Raw genomic sequence first — 19,779 nt, 5'->3', positions numbered from 1 at the left:
AGAAGCTATGCCTTTTTTTCATTTTTTCATTCTGTACTTTTAAAACTAAATCAATAATATCAATTTCATATTTATTTAATCTCCTATTGTTGAACATTTAGATTGTTCACAAATTTTTGCTGTTATAAACTATGCTTCAATGCATGTTGACCAAGCAAATCTTTGTGAATATCTATAGTTATTGCCTTTCTAAATTTCTAGCACTGGAATTCTACTGTAAATTCACATTTTTTTAGGCTTTTAAAATATATTGCTAAAATGCCATCCTAAAAGGTTGAGCTAAATTTAGGATGATCACACAATTAATCAGCCAAACTGAGACACTTACGGGGAATGAAAGAGAATTCTATTAATAATTAGGCAGGGATCCCAGGCATGAACTAGGTCTATCCCAGTTGAACTGGGACACATACTGCCCTAGCTGTATTCTACTACAACCGGCAATATATGAGAATGCCTTTGTCTCACAGCTTCACCAACAATGGATGATTAACCATTTCTAAAATTTTTCACTAATTTTATAGGCCAAATACGGGAAGATTTGTTTTAATCTGCCCTAGTTAAATTAATTAATCTGCACTAATTAACTCTGGGATGGAACTTCTTTTTCACATTTATTTAGGTCTTTATATTTCTTTAATTTATATTGGGTTTTGTTCTTTTTTTATTATAAGAATTCTTTATAAATTCCAGTGGCTAATTCTTCTTTTCTTATCACACAGCACTTTCAACCTTGTCATGCTTTCTCCTTGGCCCATTTCAGCCATAAAATACAGAGCAACTTGTTTTCTTTTTTAAAATAAGCTTTTGTTAACTATATAGAACAATCTATAATGTAATAACTTGGAAAGAAAATTTGCTAAGATGTCAGCAGTCTCTGGGCAGTGAGTCTAGAGTCAATTTTTTACTTCCTTTTGCATTTTTGTATTTTTTTCAGTTTTTCTATAATGAACATGTATTACTTTTATTTGTTAATTTCTTCTATTTTTAAATTGACTAATAAAAATTTCATAATTTATCATATATAACATGTTTTGAAATATGTATACATTGTGAAATGGCTAAATTGAGCTAATGAACATATGCGTTACATCATATACTTATCATTTTTTGTAATGAGTTATTTGCTTTTCATTAATTTTTTCTGCCTATTACAAAATAGTAGTACTTTGATCAGTGTGATGTATGAATCAGAACTACTGCCAGATTTTATCAGCAGTAACAGCAACCAATATTCTGAATACCATTTAAACTGAGAGAGAAAAACAACTTCAATAGTTCTATCAGTGTAGAAGATTGTAATTAAGTTCAACAACTACTTACTAAGTGCCTGCAATTCAATAAATACTAATTGAACACCTGCAGTCAGTACCACGGTGGGCACTTTCAGGAATGCCAAAGAATTTTAAGATAAAGAACCTTCTGTCGAGGAAATTCTTATCTATCCTGAGGAGCTTGATCTTGGAAACCTTAGAGCAGGAGGTATATTCTACATTTTATTAGGATATGAGATCCCAAAGCCAAGGACGATCTTTCGGTCTTCACAAACTTTTTTTCAGGTAAGGCTGAATGAGTACCAATAAAAGCAAGTCATTTCTGAATCCCAGCTAACTCAGAAACTTTTCCTCACCTAAGGTTTATGTATCCCACATAGAACCCAGCTGTGTTGCAAGATGCAGCAACATCATTTAGTTAGTTGCTCTTTCGCTGCCTTTCTGTAATAGCCATCCTATCCCTGTTGAGATCATTGGTGCTTATGTCATTTTGCTTAACATTGCGAGATTAACCTTGTCAAATCACTCCTGAATATGCAAGAGACTATGAAATTCTATAGGGAGCTTTTGATGAAAATGTGGCTTCTCAGTAAAATAAATGCTTGGAATCTTCTTTTTTCTTTTAGAACCTCGATCCATGGCAGAGCCAGGTAAAGATTATTTCAACTTTAATTTATTAGTATGTAATGAGTGATTCGAGATATATCTATGTATAAGAAAGCACATTGAAATTACACTGAAATTTTTAAAAAAAGCAAAAAATAGAGTTTTAGAAAAAAAGATCCAAATGAACTCTAGCTATTATTGTAGGAGAAGAAGGGGAGGGGAGCATGTGCAAATTTGGAATATATATTTAATACCTAATATGAATGCAGTTAGTTCTTGATCACTGAAAAGTGTTTCTTAGGAATATTTTTCCTCTGTCCTTTCCTTCCCACTCAAGCCCTCTTAAAACAGAGCAGAGCAATTTTCTGTGATGCTAGATCAATTCCAATTCCACACCCGGATGTCTCAAAACTTATGCATCAGATTTTGAGATTTGTAGAGATTCAGTAAAAGTTTGTGATGCTATTAGATTTGGTTGGGAGGATACTGAGATAAACAGAAGTACTGCTAGAAAAGAGAAGTCACTGACAAACCAGGGCATAAACATCTGAATGCCCTCTCTGGGCACCCTGAAAAATCAGATTGTATTATTAACCCTGTATGAGAAAGATGGTTCAGAATTTCATTATGATAATTCTCTATTCAGACAAGTGAATGGAAAGGCATTCCAGAAGTAGACATTGAACATCCATGTTGCATAGCTCTACACTTGTAAAGACCAGAAATGGTCTTACTCTTATATTGCTTATAGTAGAGTAGTATTTTTCCACCTGAAAATATTTCAGGCCTTTGCCACTTTCATCCAAAGCAGGTTTTTTCACTTGAGTCACAGTCACATACACAAAATAATTTCTGAGTCACCCAAAAGGGAACTCTGCCCAAAACAAGTCCTGCCCTTCCCAGCTCCATGGTCTAACATTCCACAGCTAGAGAGTTCTTCCTTCCACCTTGTATAATGCAAATGCCTTTCAGAGACAGAATACTTTATCTTAGGCAGGTATAGTGCAATGTGAATGAATTTATTACATCGTTTTCTGAGAGCAGATTGCTGAAATATGAGAGTATGAATGTTTGGGAAGGGGAACGGAGAGAAGGAGACCTAGGCCAGGGGCTCAGAAAAAGATCAGAGAGGCACCAAAACCAAACTTTGCCTCTATATTATTTAGGATTCTCTGGTTAACAAGTAAAGAAGAACTAACTAAAAGTGGCTTAAGCAATATGAAAAACGTATTTTCTCACATAACAAGATTCCCTTAGAAATGTCCTGAGATTGGTTACTCTTGCTCAGAGATAATCAGAAGCTATGCCTTTTTTTCATTTTTTCATTCTGCCATCTGAGGCTGGTTGTACTCAGGGACCCATGATGGTTGCCACAGTTCCAAGTATCACATGCAGATGACAAGATCCAGAGGCAAAAATAGAGAATAACACTATTTTCTGTCCCCTTTAAGGAACAAGGAAAACTTTCCCAGAAATTCCCCAGTAGATTTTCCCTAATATCACATTGACCAGAATTGTGTGCCACATGCCATCACTTAACATGAATAGAGTTAGCTTGACTGGCTTAGATCAATTATGATTCACCACCTGAGGCTGAGAGGGGCCAGCTTTCTTTGAAGCATATGACCCCTCCAAGGAGGGTAGACAAAGCCAGGGTCCTATCAACAAGGAAGAAGGAGGATGAAGAGTTATTGAGTAGGTACTTGTCTTAGTTCATTTTGTGTTGCTATAAAGAATACCTGAGACTGGATAATTTTATAAAGAACAGAGATTTATTTCTTACAGTTCTAGAGGCTGAGAAGTCCAAGATCAAGGGGCCCACATCTGGTGAGGGCCTTCATGCTGCATCATCCCATGATGGAAGGCAGAAGGGCAAGAGAGTGCACACAAGAGAGGGGGGAGGGCAAGAAGGGGCCAAACTCGCTTTTATAACAAACCCACTCCCACAATAATGATATTAATCCATTCATTAGGGCAGAGGCCTCATGACCTAAACACTTCCCTTTAGGTCCCACATCCCAGCACTGTTGCATTGGGAATTGTTACGAACACATGAGCTTTGGGGGACATGTTCAAACCATAGCAGTACTCAATACCGTCTGCCAAGGCCTCTTGGCCAGTTTTCCTAGAGGTGATCTGGTTAATTCACTTCAGTTATCATGAAGCACTGAGATGCCAAGTTTCTCCTAATACAACTATGTTTTAATAATTTTGTTTTTAATGTCATGTCTACTGAGTGATAATTAGAGGTTTATGCTATTATCTTATGCCTCCTCTTCATTAGCTGTAAAGGAATATCTAACTTTAATAATTTCAGGCTGTCTATAATCACATAGTTCTATCTGGGAATTATCTCTGTAGTTATTCGCAGACATCCATACTGTGTATTGGAGTAGTCCGTAAGAATCACCAAAGTGGAAATGCATTTCACTCTTCTTTCACCCAGAATTTCAAGTTACTCTGTCAGCCAATTACTACTACTTAGGCAAAGTATTTATTTAATGTCCAATTTAAAATTGTATCCTTCGTTTAAAAATAATTCACAGCAAAAGTTCCCCATGGAAATAGCAGAGACCTGGGTTTAGAAAATGTTTTATTAGTTCTTTCATTTTACACAAACCTCTTTTTCCTTTAACTCCTAATTTGTTTTTGTGATGTTTTAGGTTATCGTTACTCAGTTCTATTTTTGCCATCTGGACTGATGACATAAAAATAGAAAATAATCTAAGAATCCATAATATGTAATATCTTATTATAAAATCCCTTTGTCAGTACTTAACCTGTCTGCATGGATTTGTTGGTTCTATATCCCTTGACTTATTTAGCCTGCTGATCAGTCAATTCAACCAAATAATCGTTTTGACTAATTGTTTTCGAAGAATTAATATAGTCATCTTCTTCTATTGACTTTTGTAGAATCATCATCTGATACCAGTAATTTCCATAATTTCATTTTCACAATTAAGTCAGTAACCATTCTGTTTTACTGGCATACAGAGGAGATTTGCACTTTGGTCATTGCTGAGGTGTTTGCAGAAGACTCTGGGTGCTTCACGTGTACTGCAAGCAACAAATACGGCACAGTGTCAAGCATCGCACGGCTGGATGTGAGAGGTAAGGGCTCTCTAAATGCCAGAACAGTTTAGCCTGTGACTTTGGATGTGAGTATGCAGAGTTTGTGTTAGCCTTCCTTACTGCTTTTCATATGAAGCTAGTTGGCTCTCCTAAAAACATTTGAATTATTGAGGAAAATGTTTTTGAAATTTTTTAATTTCTTTAATTTCTTATTGCATTTGAAGCCACCACCTCCACTACCCACTACCCCAGTTATCCTGCTATCATCATTTCCTAAGAAAATATCTGCTCGATCTTATATAAACTTCTAAAATTCTTTCCAAAAGAATACTTAGATTTTTAATTTAGTTTTTTTCCTGCATCCTCACCATTCTTTAATACCACAGATTATAGTCTGGTTTCGACAAGCATTTTCCCATTCATGCACCTGCCTCGTTTGAGTATTTTCCCATTTGTATTAATGTCTCAACCTGAGGGTTATAATCCTATCTCAGTCTTTCTGGGTAAGGCTAACAGCTCAGGTCCTGTGCATGTCCTTGCAGGAAATGAAGACCTCAGCAGTAACGGGTCTCTGCACTCAGCCAACTCTACCACCAACCTGGCTGTGATTGAACAACAGCCATCCCCACCAAACCTAGAGCTTCCTTCTGTGGAACAACCCCCTAAACCCAAACTCGAGGGGGTTCTGGTGAACCACAATGAGCCCCGGTCCAGCTCCAGGACTGGACTTCGTGTGCACTTCAACCTGCCTGAAGATGACAAAGGAAGCAAAGCGTCCTCTGAGGGTGGAGTGGCAGCCGCCAACCAGAGCAGGCCCACCTCTTTCCTGGAGAGGTTCAATGGACAGGCAGTAAAAATCTCAGAGCCTTCTTCACCTGTCAAAGAGCCCCCTCCAGTTCTGGCCAAACCCAAACTGTAAGTAAAAATTATTGTAAGGTGGATAACCAAGAGCCCCTGTGAACTTCTCTTGAGTCTGACCTTCTTAAAAATGGTGGAACTGAAAAAGGGAAATACCAAATGAGAAAATATACGTTAAATGCTTTGCAAAATGTACATCCTTACATCAGTGTAAGTGATTATCACTATCATTCTGATTATTAATATTCTACCTCCAAGCAATGTTGCACCTAAACTAATTCAGAAACATTTGCCTAATATTCGAGGCCCCTAGGTAAAGCACTTCCGTGCTCTTCTTATAAAGCCCTTTCTTATGTCTAATAGTCTTTATAGTCTGTAACTTCACCCTTATATTTCCCATTTCTGCTTCAACTTAAGCTTTTGTAGTCATTATGGAAAAGCTATTTAATATTTTCTAGATAGTTCTTAGCTATGCTGGATACACTGTAGTAACCATAGTAGGTTTTGTATAAATATAATAGAATGAAAGAAGAAATAATCACGATTTTCTGACTTGACTCAGGAGCTTGCTGTGGTTGTCGCCCTAACTCTGTAGAGAGCCTCTGTCAGAGGCATGTTGCAGTGTTTAACGTTCATCCATAGCAAAGCAAATACAGAGCACGATACTACTACGTTCTGTTTCATCTACACATTGAAATGATAAAATTGTATTTATAATTACATAAACCTTTACATATCAACATCAAAATATACAGCAACAGTGCTCCCACTATGTGTTGCTCATGGCCATGAGATGTTCACTGGAAGCAGTTCATGATGTTCAGTTTTATATTCTCACCACCACTTAAGGCAAAATTCTGGACATAAAATTCAATGTTATGAAACATGCCTCTAAGCAAGTCACATCCAGAAATGTCTCAGTCCCCTCAAAGTTCTGCCAGTCATAGGAAAGAGGAATACACTTAAAGTAAAGAGAGGGAAAGAGGTTATTGTAGGGACATAGGCAGGAATGGGAAACAAAGCACAGCCAGGCCCTGCAGGAGAACTGGAGAGTTGGGAGCTGGGCCTCCTCATCTGTCACTCAGGGATCACATGGTCAGTCCAGCCTGTCTGCTGGAGCTCGCAGGGCTGGCTCATCCTCTGTCTGCCTGGGCATCTCCCTGTTGCCTCTTTACATATCTTTTCCCTTCTTCTCTCTTTCAAGATGCATCAATTCATAAGTGGCCATGTCCCCATTCTGCGTCATGATCAGTGTCAAGTGCCACTGCTGACTAAATTGTTTTCAGCAGCTGGATTCCAAATTCCAGTTGGTCCAGCCTGGTCAGGTAACCCCTCCACCCCCTTCCCCATATACTTAGCCATGCAGAGGATTCATGTTTGAAAGGAAGAAGAGTCACATGGACCAAATCAGGAACTGTGGGTGGGGGAAGTTCTCAGAGAAGGGAGTTGTGGGGAACAGGTAACCCCAAACTACCTCCTTGGGAATTGCCTCCTTTGTAGGACTTTCTCTTACCCATGGACTGTTTGAAGGGCTAATAAGTATGTCAATTAGGATTAAGTCGAGTTTCATATTATGGAAAACCCAAACTAACAGATATTTCTGGGTTCATTTTCTCTTGTATGCAGGGAGTAGACAAGGAGTCTGGGGCTGTTGTGGTGGTTCTGTGGTCGTTAAGAACCACCAACCTCCTTCCATTGTATCTCTCTGCTCTGCTATCCCAAACACTAGCCTCTTCTCCAGGTCCCCTTGTGGACCAAGCTGGCTGATGTGGTCTAGTCATCACATCTGTGTTCCAGGCAGCAGGAAGGGCAAATGGACAGAAGTCACACTCCTGATGTCAGAATCCCTTTTAAGGAGCCTTCTTAGAGGTCTCACCCAAAATCTTTTGCTTATATCTCTTTGGCCAGAATTGAGTCATATGGGACGCTAGTTGCAAAAGAGGCTGGGAAATGTGGTCTTGAGCAGCACATATTGCCACCATGAATAAAATCAGATTCTTTCAAGATGCATCAATTCATAAGTGGCCGTGTCCCCATTCTGCATCATGATCAGTGTCAAGTGAGAATTAAGTGTCAAGGGACAATTAAGTAGACAGCAGTGTCTGCCAAATGAGACTTCCAATTAATATAAAAATTCTTTCTGCTAGATTATGTAGGGACACTCTCTAGAAATCCAGTCCTCAGCACTACATAATTCTTTAATATTCTTTGCCTTCCTTAAGTTTTCTCTTAATTGTATGTATGTTTTTATATATATAGTATAGGTACAAATATACATGTGTACGCTCTCTCTCTCTCTTTCTCTCTCTCTCTCTCACACACACACACACACACACCCTTTTTGAAGCCTACAACCTTTACTTATTAGTTTTAACCTCACTGATATTAACCTCACAGATTTTGCATTAAAAAATATTGACTCAATCTTGAGGATACAATTTTCTGCTTATCCCTTCAATTTGCCATGCATATGGAAAACAGAGATAATGTAAATCTTAAAATTGCAACAGTAAAGGAAGCTGTCCTTTTTAAACATTATATCATCAAAGCCTAGATAATCTGACTTTGAAATTTTCAGCTTGAATATCAAGCTATCTAGAGCAGCGAGTCTTCATCCTGGCTACGCTCTAGAATACAATGTAGAGCTTTTTAAAAAGATTTATGTCCTCCATCTCAACTGAATCCGAATGTCTTCACAGATTAATGTGCAGCCAGTTTGGAAACCACTGGTCTAGAGTTAGAGAGATAACCTGAGTTGCAACCCTTCCCACTCGCCACCTGCCACACCCAGGCAAAAACAATAATCAACATTTAAAAGAGAACAAAGTGTCAGACAAAAATCAGAATATACTGGGAAAGCCTGTGCTCTGGGAGCAAGTGTTTCTTCAGAGCAGTTGTCTTGGATGCAGGTGAGAATCACCTGGGGCCTCGTGGGAGGCCAACCAGCAACATTGGCATCACCTGGGAGCTTGACAGGAATGCAGATTCTTAGGCCCCACCCCTAGGACTACTGAATCAGAATCTCTGAGGGTGGGCCCAGAAATCTGTGTTTGAACAAGCCTTCCAGAGGATTCTGAGGCTCAATGAAGTTTGAAAACAACTGACCCACATTTGAAAAGATAATAATAACTATGCCTGGATCCTTTCCCAGGCCAATTCACTCTGGGCTGTGGCGCCTAAATCAGTGAGGTTTGTTTGTCTCTGGTAATTCTAGTGTGCAGACAACACAGCAACCACTGCTAAAACCACAGCATGTTTGCTCAGAACTGGTTATCCTAAGCCGTGATGCGCTGGCAAATGTTTAACAACCAACAGGGGAAAGAAAGCTCTGATGTTTAGCGTTTGCCAGTTTCCTCCCACCATGAGGAATTTGAGGCTACCAAGAGAAAGTCGTTGAATGAGTAGTTAGGAGGAGATGCACACTGTCTGTTCTTCAGAGTCCGTGAGAGCTGGCCCCAGCACACACTGCCCAAAATTGTCACTGCCAAAACTGCTTTCAAAAGTACTCAATACAGTATCCCAAATTGATCATGTTGTATTTGTCTGACATTTTATCTCAAAAATTCAAAATCCCTAATATATTCTTTTGTATTCCTTATAATTCTGAGACTCTGATAGTCATTTGAGCAAATGTGGAAATTAACTTTTGTCATTCAGAAACTAAAAAATATAATATTTATTGATCACTTATATGTTTGGGGTGATTTATTTATCAATTCTCACAACAATGTTATGAGATATTATTATTACTATTTTACTCATGAAGGAATCAGGATCAGAAAAGTCTAGAACCTACCCAAAGCCACACAGATAATGAGTGGCAGGGCCAGGATTAAGACCTGAGTCTGTCCGCGCAGAGCCCATATGCTTAAATTAAGTCGTGGCAAAAGGGAAGCTATTTTAAGGTAACCAGAGAGACCTGACAAAGCTACAGAAAGAAAGCTTGGGTATAATCCTGATTTCGGAAATCCTCATAGCAACAAGAAATGAGCAGCTGAGTTTATAGCAATTTATGACAGGCTGTTACTTTAAATTAGAGGAGTTACTGAGGATTTTAGAACTAGTATGCTTTGTAATGAATCCTTCTTTTACTCTTTCATTTCACTTTATACATGTATTAGGAAATGGTAAATAAGTTCTATATATTATTTGTAAATAACCCTGGTTGTTTGTGTTATAAGAATGTGGGCCCCACTAAATTGTTCAGCCCTCAATAGCTCGTACAGTCTCAGGCATACTTGTATCTCCCACGGTACCTAGCATAGTAGACACACAGAAGACTCAATAAAAGCTCATTGAATAATAAAATTAACACCTTGCCCGGATGTAATGAGTAAATTAATCCAAACAGCTATTTTAAATCTCTTCTGAAACAAGATAGAGGTTTTTTTAATGGAAAAAAAACCTGTTCAAACAAAAAGATATTCTCAAATGAATTCTTCCAGAATTTTAGACAATCAAAATAATTTGACATTGTATCTTATATAGCATTTTGTTTAAGTTTTGTGGGTCTCTATAATCTACTATATTGCTTTGAATGGTAAGGGCTAACATGTCACGTGAAGTCTTACTTAAAGGAGAAGACTGGATCTTAGCTTTTATTCAATTGGAATTAAGAGAAAATGAAAACTATTCAATACCAAACGACTTCCTGGCACCTCTTTATCATCTTTTTCTTTCTAAGATTACATACTTTTCGTGTACTACCTTCTCTATTTCCATAGCCACAATAAAATATTTCTACAACACCGTCAGATTAAAATTTACTCAGGCTACAAACATGTTCTGAAAAACACATAGCCCTCTTTGTTCTATAGCAATCACAGAAGGTGACCTGCCAAGTATGAGATCCATCCAATGGACCAAGGCTGCCAAACTTTACTGTTCAGGAGAATCTACTCTTGAATGAGTAACCAAGGGAAGACCCACATAAGAGATCGCAGTGCTTCAGGGCCACTGGCTTCGTGTTCCTTGGAAGTATGTGTTGCTTCTAGGACACAGAGGGTGATATGCTGCGTGTGAGATCTATTAAAAATGAAAAGGTTCTGTATTTTCAGACCATCAGGAAAGCCACCACCAGCAGAAACTGTGCTAATTGTATATATTTTTCTAAGAAAAATTTAACGAAGATATTTCTGCTTCTCTTGATTGCTGAACTTTTCTATTTTTCTTTTTCTTTTAATATTTCCTTGCTCAGAACTGAATCTTTCATCTATGAAGAAATGAGAAGGTTTAATTAAATTTTAATTACATTACTTTATTCTCTCAGCTTAAACATTCACTTCTAAAAAGAAAGACGGAAAGAAAGTGACTTGCCAAGTGGCTAATACTTCTCAGTTTTTCATTTAACTCAAGACAAGAGTTTTTTCATGGATGAACAAAAGATTGCACAGTATATAGGATATGATAACAGTAGTGGACCTGGGAATGGGTCTTTATTTTGTGAAATTACTTTTTCCACATATAGTGTCAGAAATGTTAATGAAGGGAAGGAGAAAGGTCTTAAACTCCAAGACTTAAGGAAAATCAAGATTTGGAGAACCTCTGGTTCAGCTATGTTACTGTTGGTGTTGACTTTCCTGGTGGTCTGAAAATACACAACCTTTTCATTTTTAATAGATTTCATGTGAACACATCACCCTCTGTGTCCCAGAAGCAACACATATTTCCAAAGAACATGAAACTAGTGGCCCAGAAGCACTGTGATCTCTCGTGTGGGTCTTCCCATGGTTGCTCATTTAAGAGTAGATGCTCCTAAACAGCAAAGTTTGGCAGCCTTGATGACTTTAGGCATATATGATTTTAAGAGATTTTGTTGCAGTTTCTTTCTTAAAAAATAATTAACTGTTTTGTGAAGAGAAATTAAATAGACTGTGGGACTTAAGGCAAATCATGTAGTACCTCTGTGACTCAGGTTCCTATATATGGACAAATTGCTCCAAGTTTGGTCTTCTTTCTCCTTTTAGAAACAAGAAAATTCTGAGTCAATATTTATTTATGGTGACAATATAATTTATCATTCAGATCAGGACATTTCCGAGAGTGAAAGTGAGTGCTATTAATAATTATGCCTGGAAAAGAGGTTAAACCAGGACTGTCCTAGATGAATCCAGACATATGGTCACCTTATCTGTAAAGCTTTGCTGTCGGGAGAGGATAAGAAGCACTAAGACGCATCCAGTTTTTTTGCTAAGGTTTGCTCTAAAGCAAGGCAGAGTGAAGAGTATAGCGTGTTCTCTTGGAGAATTCAGCCCCTTTCAGTAACTCACATCAGCATGTAGCTCAGTTCTGAAGCTGGAATACTGTCTGCTGGTCATCAGAATTTTGAGCACTGCCAACAAGAGGAATATTGCCTCTACTTCTTTTTTCTAATTAATAAATATTCTATGTTGCACAACTCCAGGGCCACAACACAAAGAATGCAATGGGAATGATGCCCTTAGGAAGAAGGAAGGACAAACAAGTCACTGGTGATTGATGAGCTGATTTCTTGGCACCTGGTTGTGTGTTCTTAATCAGCATCAAGTTATTAACTGTATATTTTCTGAAGGGTGAGGCCTATGATAACATAGTTCCTTCTCTCTCTCCACTCTTGTTTTGTGTGCAGCGATTCCACTCAATTACAACAGCTTCACAACCAAGTCCTCCTGGAGCAACAGCAGTTACAAAACCCATCTCCTTCATCTCCTAAGGAGTTTCCTTTTAACATGAGTGTTTTGAACTCCGCTGCTCCCCCGGTGGTGACAATGTCCGGCAAGCAGGTGAAGTCCCCTTCATCGCAGACATTCAGCTTGGCCCGGCCGAAGCATTTCTTTCCTTCCACGAACACCGCGGCAGCAACCGTGTCCCCTTCCAGCTCTCCGGTGTTCACCTTGAGCAGCACTCCTCAAACCATTCAGAGGACAGTGAGCAAAGAAAGCCTCTTAGTTTCTCACCCCTCCGTGAAAACCAAATCTCCAGGAGGGGTTTCCATCCAAAGTGAGCCACCCCCACCAGGCCCAACAGAGCCAGTACAACCACCACTCACATTTTCCATCCCCAGCGGAAACCAGTTTCAGCCCCACTGTGTGTCCCCAACTCCCGTCTCTCCCACCAGCCGGATTCAGAACCCAGTGGCTTTCCTCAGCTCCGTTCTGCCTTCTCTCCCTACCATCCCGCCCACCAATGCCATGGGGCTGCCCAGAAGCGCACCGTCTGTGTAAGTGTCTTTGCGGTTTGTGGGTGTGAGAGATGCCAGTGAAGAGGAGATGTACGTGTAGAATAGCTTGATCTGGGACAGGACTCTCATTGAGTGGCTTCCTAGATAATCCTATCTGTTAGACACGAAATGGATATTCAACACCTTAGGATAAAGAGTGTGATTACTTTGAATAATTTTTACTAATTAAAATATTGAACAGACCTCTAGAAACACAGATTCTCTGTACAGTGCTCAACTCCATAAGTGTCTAATGACAGCTGGCATCTGGTTGTCATTTCAATCGCTCTGATTTCTAGGCCTTTGTACATTGGCTAGTGCTTTTCATGGGTGTGTCAGGTGTGAATTTATTTTACAGGCCATCCCAGGGATTAATGAAGAAAAGTACAAAGTCTTCTCAACCAGTGAATGATGATTACATTCGTGAAACTAAGAATGCAGTGATTCTAGACTTGGGGAAAAAAATGAATTTCAGTGATGTCAGATCAAACCAGCAGGTAAGATTGTTGGATTCAGATGATTTATTCCAATTTTATTGTAAGGAATATAATGTTGCTTAATTCAGCCCTTGGATCCTCAGGTCATCTGACCTCAGTGAGGTTGATGCTGCCCCTTAGATGTAGAGCACAGACTACCCAAGGGTCATGTAGGAAACTCATCCATGTAGATCTGTGGTTCCTGATTACCCCAACAGTTAGCTCAGTTTACTTGTTTACATGTGTTTACCAAGAATAGAATATATTCAAGAAGGGGAGAGACTAGATAGTCTGTTGTCCATTCCAGCAATCCTCAGCTCAGTTTTGGCAAACACCATCACGTCTTTGAGACACTTCGATATCTGAGCCTTGAGATGATCTTGACTTTAAGGAACACTGAGGTTCTAAGCTGCCCTTCAACCTAATGTGCCTGGAAGTCTCATCACCAGTTCCTCTCAGTCCTTATATTAGGTTGAATTAGGTGAAATAGCCATTAGGCAGCATCCTATGGTTCAACCTGTATGACTCCTTGCTTTCTAGTAAGTATTTACACTGAAAGAAAAAGAGAAAAGCCACATGAGAGCATCATTCAAACAAAAGAAAGATAGATTATTTTCTTGTTTGAACCACTTATTTTTGCTTTTGATAATCAAATAGTTATTTTTAATGTAGCTTCACATTTTAATGATCTAACTCTGTTTATTCCCCAAGACGGGAACTGATAAAATCTCTTTTAAAATATAACAAAATTTCAGTCAAAACAATATGCCAAATACTATGGAATTTGTGACCTAAGTGACCTCTGGAAACAAAGCTCTAGATTTCCCTGACCATATGCTGTTTTCCTTAGTGTTCCTACCTCTTACTTCCAGTAGAGCCATGGATATGCAATATTTTGCAATTATGTTATATATTGGGAAACTTTTACTGAGTAAGCTCTTTTGAAAATGTGCTGTTTAAAGTCTTTTAAAAAATCGATTTTAAATTATTAAACAGAAGGAGAATATATAAACTTGCTATAACTGAGTATACTTTTCATATATTATTTCACCAAATTATATACATTTCTGGGAGGCAAATACCAAGGCCACTATTCTCTTCCATCTTCTAGATAGAGAAACTGAGGCACAGGGGTCAAACAGTCAGTGGTAGAACTATAACTAGAGCTGTGGTCTCCAGGACACTATCACATTTGCCCTAACACTCTGCCGCCTTTTCCTATTTTATGACAACTACCTTCAAGCCCCAAAGATGTTGCTCTGTTTAATGCAGATTTGTTTTCCTGTAATTCTGTCATCACATGTGGTTGTTAATTCTTCTAAGTGTCATTGAAATCAGAGCTGTATTTGGCCTATGTCATTTACAACTCAGAGGGGGAGCAAGTAGAACCCTCTAAAAATGATACCAGCACATGAGCTGTTGGATTTTATTTTTGTCGTTTCTCTGTAGGTAGATCCAGGCTAATCCTTTGCCCAAGTCTAGGGTAAAGAAGGGTTTTTCTCCTAATTACGTGAGATGTGAGTACACGTAAACAAACTTTCCATGAGTTGAATGCCATAAACCCAATAGAACTCTCTCTCTCAAACCTCCATCATGAATTAACTTTTGGACTAATAGCAGGAACAAGAAAAGTCTCTAAAAAGCATCTCAATCCTCTCCATCTGAATATCTGTGACATGTGTCAATCTTCTGAGAATTATTATTCTAAGAATTATTACAGTTGATTAATTACAGAATTGATCTTAAACTGAATTCTATGCCATGGATAACAAAATCCATGCTGCGTAATGAAATTCAGGAAACTAAGGAGCTATCTGAGATGGAATGCTTGCCTTTGGTTGGCAGTGTTGACTCTGATGAAGTTTTAGGAAATAATATTACAATATTGTTTTGTCTGTTGCTGCCTTGGGAAATGGTAGTGAAAATGTCTTGAAGAACTGTCTAAAATGTATTGTGGCCCACGTTAGTGAGGTTAAGAGAAAGTTAGCTCAGAAAAGTGTAAGAGCACTGGACAATCGGAGAATAATCAGATAGAAGCACTGTGTATTGGTTGTTGTCTATACCTGTAGTCTGGAGACACAGGAATGAAAATAATCTGTTTTCTCATTTCCAAATTATCCTACACATGTGGAGGGGGTGGGAGCAAATGATTCCTTCTGAAGAATATGCATTTGTTTTTGCTTTATTTTGCTTTGAAAACTTTCAGGCCCAGAAAGCTAGATTGTCTTGCCCTGTTTTAGTCCTAAGCAAGTGAAGAATAAACTGTCCTAGAACATTTGTATGATCTAGCATTACCACATTGCACTGAGCATGAAAATAAATCAGAAGTCCTCAAACAATGAGTATTACTGATTAGGGAAAATATTTCCTCACCAGAACTCAAAATTATAAATTATATTTTAGAAAATGAGTTTTCTGTGACGTTTCTACCACTTTGTATTTCTCTGTTGTAATATTTCAGCATTTAACCTCTAACGCATTTTATGTATTAATTAGCAATTAACATGTGTTGATTCTTAGAACTTTGTGAAATACAAAGGCGTCATCCTTTCAGATGCTTATATTTATTAAAATTTTTAGCCCTCTAAACTGACAACGAAGTGTCTTTGGGTTGAGGATAAGCCTAGAGAGAGGTTTCCTGATTTCTCGATTGTAGGCTGCATCATTTCTTCTTTCGAATGGTGCCATTCATCATTGGTAGATCTTGATGGGACATCGACAAAACCTAAATGGTTTAGGTTAGTGGGGTGAATCTGAGAGGTCAAAGGAACCCAAGATTGTAAAACATAATGGAGCCTTCGTGATGAATAATTTTAATTCACACGTGACTTAGAATGATATTCTGTACTCAGTAAATATCTTGTTGACTACTATGTTGATTGTTAATTTCTAATCTTCATGCCCCCCCCATCTAATGTCTTATTCCAACTTTCCTCCTCAACCTCATTTTTCTGGAAACCTTCCCATCTCTTTATTCTGTTCACCCGCGCCCTCACTTTTTTATTAATGCTTCTTTAAAACTCTCTGCAGTGCCCAGATACTGCCCTATAAGACAGAGGGAAAAAAATAAGTACCTGATTTTTATTCTGCCTTTTGTTCACCTAATCTCCTTCTCTAAGCTGCTCAGTCATTTCCTGTATTTAAGACCTACCTCTTTCATCTCTTTCTTTATGACAATCTTCTTTTGTGAGCAAATGGTCACGCCATCCATTCTTTTCTAATAAGAATTCCACGTTTGCCTTACCTTGCAGATTGTTAAGGCCACTGGCTTTACGTTGCCCACCTTGAGCATTGCAGGACCCTGACTGCGGGGATAGTGAAGTGTTCCTTTGTCCTCTGCCATGGGCCCACACAGAATGCACCAGCCATGAGCTCCCTGGGGGCTGGGATTAGGGGATACCTTGTTCACTGTTGTGTCCCTGTTATGACTGGCACAAAGTGGGTACTCAGTGAATATTTGCTGAATTAACACACAATTATGGCATTTGCATTAGTTTCAGATAGGATAATGAAACTTTTAACTAAGTAGAAAAGTTTGGATTTGTTGCATATCTATGGAAAATATCTCACTTGACTATACAGATTCTGATCATAGTTAATTATGGGTACTACCCAGTATGATATCTATTCATTTAAATCAGCTGATTGAAAAGAATGAAAACTTTTAAAAACATGCTGAAACTAAGCAAATGTTAACTGAACTTTTAAGTATAAAGTAAATCTCTGCATCTTTTAGTAGTTATTTATTCTTAAGTACAAAATTTGGATTAAAAGTATTTTATGCAACCTCCTTGAAGGTAGAGTCTATGTTTTAAAGAATGTTGCATCCTCAGTGCCTATAAGAGTATTTAGCACATAGCACTTACCAAGAATTTGGCAGCAGGGACGAGGGATAGTTTATGAAAACTGATTATTTCTATTGAAGGCAATGAGTGATCATTAAATAAATAGTAAAAAGTATGTCAACCTTCAAATTTATCTAGGAATATTTTTTCTGCTGTCTCCAAACTCTGGCTATCCCTGGAACAAAAAGGAGAACACTTTCTCTAATACACAATGCTTTCTTTTAGTGCATATCATACCCAGAAAGGGTTGGGAATACTTTGAGCAGGTTTTCTAACTGGTTTTATCCTATTTGATTATTGGCCCCTGAAGCCCAAATTTGGCACCCAGAGTAGAGGAAGCCAGCGGTGAACTCAGGCAGTGAGTGTTGGATCATGGTCCATGCCTTGGCAATGCCATTTCTCATTGAGATGTGTCATTACACTGTGGTTCTCAACAGAAGGAAAACCCTCTCTACCAATTTGAAGAAACTCTTCCAATTTAAAGAAACTTTCTGTAGATGTGTCCCAGAAATCAAATGTTTCAAGTTGTCAAATTATCAGCCTTAAGAGGGTTATCTTTAAAGGAAAAAAAGGTTATATTTTCAAGTGGCATATTCTTCCGAAATAAATATTTTTAGCTTTTCATCTTCTTTCGTAGAACAACTGTTATTCTATGCAATTTATGAGCCTGGAAAGGATGGGTCATTTACCATTGATCTAATTACTATACAGGCCAGATTTACAGAGAAAAAAAATTCTTTCCTTTGAGTGCAGATGTCAGCTACGAGCAACTGACACACCAACTTCTGTTTTTACTCACAAAGGAGATTAGGCAAGGGAAAATAGAGAACACAGCATAAATTCAGTATTGGAAATTTAAAATGCACGTCCACTGGTAGTGGATCAGTAGTGAAACCTTTGTGCAAAACAGTACAGAAAGTGCCTTTAAATTTAACTAAAACATATTGCTTGTGTTTGCAAATTTCCTTATGATATCTGAGTCATGTCAGTCATATCTTAAAATGACAACTTTGATTTATGTGTAGTAAGAATAGTTATTTTGGGGATAAACTATCTCTTAGTTGCAAAGCACTATAAAAAAAAATCAATTCCCGCTTTGGGGAAGGTGTGCATCTTTGTTAACATCTCAGATGTAAAGATCCTGTGTTTTAGCAACTGGCTACATACTCCCGCCATGCAGTTGCATAGTTTCCTTGTTCCTGTGGCTAGACTTCCCAAATATTTAATGAATCTTTCATGGAAACTCCTTGATCTACATATTCTTATTTTGTTGCTCATCTGCAATTTATACATTATATTACATAGTTGCTACATTAAACAAGTATTTCTTAAAAAGCAATTTTATCGTTAGCTCCCATTATCCCTTTAAATTTATCCAACGGGGCTAATTCTTCTCCTGTTGTTGGCAATGTCAAATGCAAGGTGATCTCAAAACCTTTTGGGCCACTTTTAGTTCCTAGCAAGTTCCATGGTTACTTTGTTGCAAAATAACAATCTTGATCCAGTAATACATAACTTCTTGTCCTTATAGTAAACAATGGTCTGATCCTTATTCAAAAATAAGACCCCACACCCCAAGGACCACTGCAAGTGACAAACCTAAAGCCAGGAAGGGAAGTATGGGCAGCTTCTCTCTTTTTGGCTCCCTGCTCCGCCACTTCACTGACTTCTGTCCCTGATTCCTTCCTTTGCCAACCCTGGAGGAACCTAAGTTGACCCCACATTGGCTTTGTCTTGTATGTGGCCCACGTGTGCATGACGGGAACCACGGCACATCCTCTGCCCTGACACATTGTGTTGGTTTGTCGTGAGGGGAGCGGAAGGATGCATGAAGGTACATGTGGAATTAAGGGAGACTTATTCAAGACAGGTTTTCTTCAAGTACACAGATGGGAATGTCCAGGAGAGACAGGAAGTTGTGATGCAGGCATGTATCAGAATGCAGTTCAGAAAGCTTCACCAAAGTAACTCTATAGACAGTTCTACATATTGAAAAGAACACGAATAGAAGTTATGGAAATTATACGTCATCTTCACTCCATTCCCTACGGTATTCTACTGGGGCTCCAGGCTCAAGGTCAGGAATCAGGATTCACTAAGGCAATTTGGTATTAGAGACACTATAGAAAGAAATTTCCTTCAGTGCTCCACGGTGAGAAACTAGAAATAGAACATGCCTGGTTTATTGGAATTCCATGGTGTATATCTAACATCTGAATCTTAAAAAGTTGCCTCCTCAATTACACTGATGGACATGTTCTTCCTCACCATATACAAATTGAAATTAAAGCATATTTGTCACTTTGACAGGAGTACAAAATTTCAAGCTTTGAGCAGAGGCTGATGAATGAAATAGAGTTTCGCTTGGAACGAACTCCTGTTGATGAATCAGATGATGAAATCCAACATGACGAGATCCCCACGGGCAAGTGTATTGCTCCCATCTT

The 19,779-nt window shown here is 38.4% G+C and overlaps 1 protein-coding gene across 1 annotated transcript in view; it reads left to right on the top strand.

Moving 5' to 3' along the window:
- MYPN (myopalladin) overlaps positions 1-19,779 on the top strand; it is a 117,901-nt gene that overhangs the window by 64,642 nt on the left and 33,480 nt on the right. Inside the window, exons 8-13 of the mRNA XM_012658553.1 lie at positions 1,901-1,924; positions 4,878-4,994; positions 5,498-5,870; positions 12,421-13,011; positions 13,370-13,508; positions 19,643-19,774. Of these exons, the coding sequence (XP_012514007.1) occupies positions 1,901-1,924; positions 4,878-4,994; positions 5,498-5,870; positions 12,421-13,011; positions 13,370-13,508; positions 19,643-19,774 (1,376 nt within the window). The remainder of the gene's footprint in view (positions 1-1,900; positions 1,925-4,877; positions 4,995-5,497; positions 5,871-12,420; positions 13,012-13,369; positions 13,509-19,642; positions 19,775-19,779) is intronic.

Source organism: Propithecus coquereli, unplaced genomic scaffold (genome assembly GCF_000956105.1).
Source record: "Propithecus coquereli isolate 6110/MARCELLA unplaced genomic scaffold, Pcoq_1.0 Scaffold117, whole genome shotgun sequence".
Classification (NCBI taxonomy): domain Eukaryota; kingdom Metazoa; phylum Chordata; class Mammalia; order Primates; family Indriidae; genus Propithecus; species Propithecus coquereli.
This window is presented reverse-complemented; position numbering and strand designations above follow the sequence as displayed.